The 2,331-nt window shown below is 40.4% G+C and overlaps 1 protein-coding gene across 1 annotated transcript; it reads right to left on the bottom strand.

Annotated features, from left to right (window-relative positions):
- Positions 1-30: 30 nt before the first annotated feature.
- On the bottom strand, positions 31-1,754 carry LOC132026094 (S-adenosylmethionine decarboxylase proenzyme-like). Its single transcript, XM_059414032.1, has one exon. The coding sequence runs from the start codon at positions 1,611-1,613 to the stop codon at positions 609-611; it is 1,005 nt and encodes a 334-aa protein (XP_059270015.1). The 5' UTR covers positions 1,614-1,754; the 3' UTR covers positions 31-608.
- Between the last annotated feature and the right edge of the window lie 577 nt (positions 1,755-2,331).

Genomic DNA, 2,331 nt, shown 5'->3' with positions numbered 1-2,331 from the left:
AGTAAGACACAAAATGGAAAACTGCAATCATTTTCTTAAGAGGACTTGACTCGTGGAAGATAAACTTTAATCGCTGTTGCAAAAAAACATCTGTATGAAATAGAAACTGGTTTCAGTAATATTAGTAGAGAATATGTTCTAGAAAGTGGAGGTAACTGGATGTAAAATCCTGGCAGCAATTTAATAGAACAGTCCCAGATGATTAGGCTGAGGCCAACACCTAATGAGGACGAAAGCCTTGTCTGTGGGGAATTTTGGATGAGACCTGGAGAAATATTACACTGTGCGTAAACCAAATTGAATTGTTCTCACAAGTGTTGTAAAGTTTCATATAGTAAAAGTTTTTTTCTACACGCACTTCAATTTCACAGCAAGAGTGGCATAGGATACCTAAACACAGAAGAGAGCATTCATGCAAGATATCTAACTCCTTGATATAATAATGCATACAATTCAAAATGATTACACTATCATTACATCTAGGGCTTTCTGCAGCTACAAGGTGGTGGTTATGGAAAGCATGGCCCCCGATATCAATATCTAAAAAGCAGCCACCACCTCCTTCTATGTGTGTTCTCTTTTTGCGTTTTTTTCTTCATTTTTATTAATCAACTCTGCTGTTGTTGCTGCTTCTTAGCAAAACTGGTAAAAACAAAATTGTAATCATTGAACATAGCGCTCTGGCAATCAAGACGTTTAAAGCCGTCAATCTTCTGGGGTGAAGAAAGCACTGTGCGACATTTAGAACTCTGATTTACAAACAGGGTGGTCACAAATTTTCCTGGCTTGAAGACTTCCACAACTTTCCTGATCAGGTCATCATAGGAGGTCTGACTTAAGTTTGTTTCAAAGCTAACATAAGAAAATTCTGGTTCTGGAGTGATGTGAATAGTCCAATAAGTTCCATCCGATTTCATTCCATTCATCGAATACCCACAAGGATTGAAAAGTGTGGCATCAATGACAGAACCTGGTATCAGGTCACGAATTCCACTCTCACGAGTGACATCCTTTGCAGTAACACCATCTTTCATGTAGAACTGGTCCATAACTGCTGGGTCAAGCTCACTCATCAGAATTTCCAGGGTCTGATCTGGCTGACTGATTACCTGAGTCTCTGGGAAATCCAAAGTATACAAGTACCAACAGTCAAAATTCATACGTCCCATACAATATGCTGCTCCATTTGGGAAAATTGCGTTAAGAAACTCTATTTCTTCCTGGAAATTCCGGTGTGGGTACCCTTGGTGAGACGGCTTCATGAAATTCTTACGAGAATAAAAGAAGCTTTGAATTGAATCGAACCCACTGTAATCCCTAGCAAGTTTCAACAGGGGAACCAGTGCTTTCAGCAAGAGGGTGGTACCACATGTCTTCAAAATGAAAAGTCTCTTGGAGACAAACATGCTACTCTCACTGAGTATATAAGCTTCCTGCTTGTCAGTTTTTGTTACACTTATGATTGAACATTGCACATCCTTCAGAAGAATGTCCCACTCAGATCTGGGGATGGTGGGAAGATCTCCAGATCCTTGGTTTGCGTCGGGCTGCTGCCTGCAGAACCAAACCTCCAGAAGCTTCTCGGTCCCTTCGAAAAAATGTGCAGCTTCCATCACTGTGAGACTAGCGAACAACCAACAACCACAGAAAATCAACTAAATTAAATCTCTTCTCCCGCCGCTGCTGCCGCTGCTGCAGATTGTTCCAGCTGTGTTACTAAAGTTCAGGTTCCTTTTTTTTTTTTTTTTGCTATAATTTTATATTAACTTTTTTTAAAAAAAGGATTAATAAAATTTTCCCGGCTTTTTTTGTGAGCAAAAGTTGAACGTGAGTCTGTTGGAAATAGAGGCAGATACAGTTCAGTCTCTTGTAGTCCACTGTTTCCCCGTTAGAGAGAGTAGAGCGAGCGCTAGCTAATGTCGCCGGCCATACTGTGGAAGCCTGATTGAGTTATTTCACTTGGGATAATACCATCTAGTTGCTCCACATCTCTGCCAATGGCAAGATTTCATTTTTTTTTAAGATTTTTATTTATTTATTTGACAGAGATCACAAGCAGGCAGAGAGGCAGGCAGAGAGAGAGAGAGGAGGAAGCAGGCTCCCCGCTGAGCAGAGAGCCCAATGCGGGACTCGATCCCAGGACCCTGAGATCATGACCTGAGCCGAAGGCAGCGGCTTAACCCACTGAGCCACCCAGGCACCCTGGCAAGATTTCATTTTTGATGGCTGAGTAATATTCCAGTATATATATACACATAAATATATATGTATATATGTATCACATATATGTTACATATACATAAATATATATATAACATACACATATACATA

This window comes from Mustela nigripes, chromosome 10 (assembly GCF_022355385.1).
Source record: "Mustela nigripes isolate SB6536 chromosome 10, MUSNIG.SB6536, whole genome shotgun sequence".
NCBI classification, from domain to species: domain Eukaryota; kingdom Metazoa; phylum Chordata; class Mammalia; order Carnivora; family Mustelidae; genus Mustela; species Mustela nigripes.
Note: the sequence above shows the minus strand (reverse complement) of the source record. Positions and strands in the feature narration are given on the sequence as shown.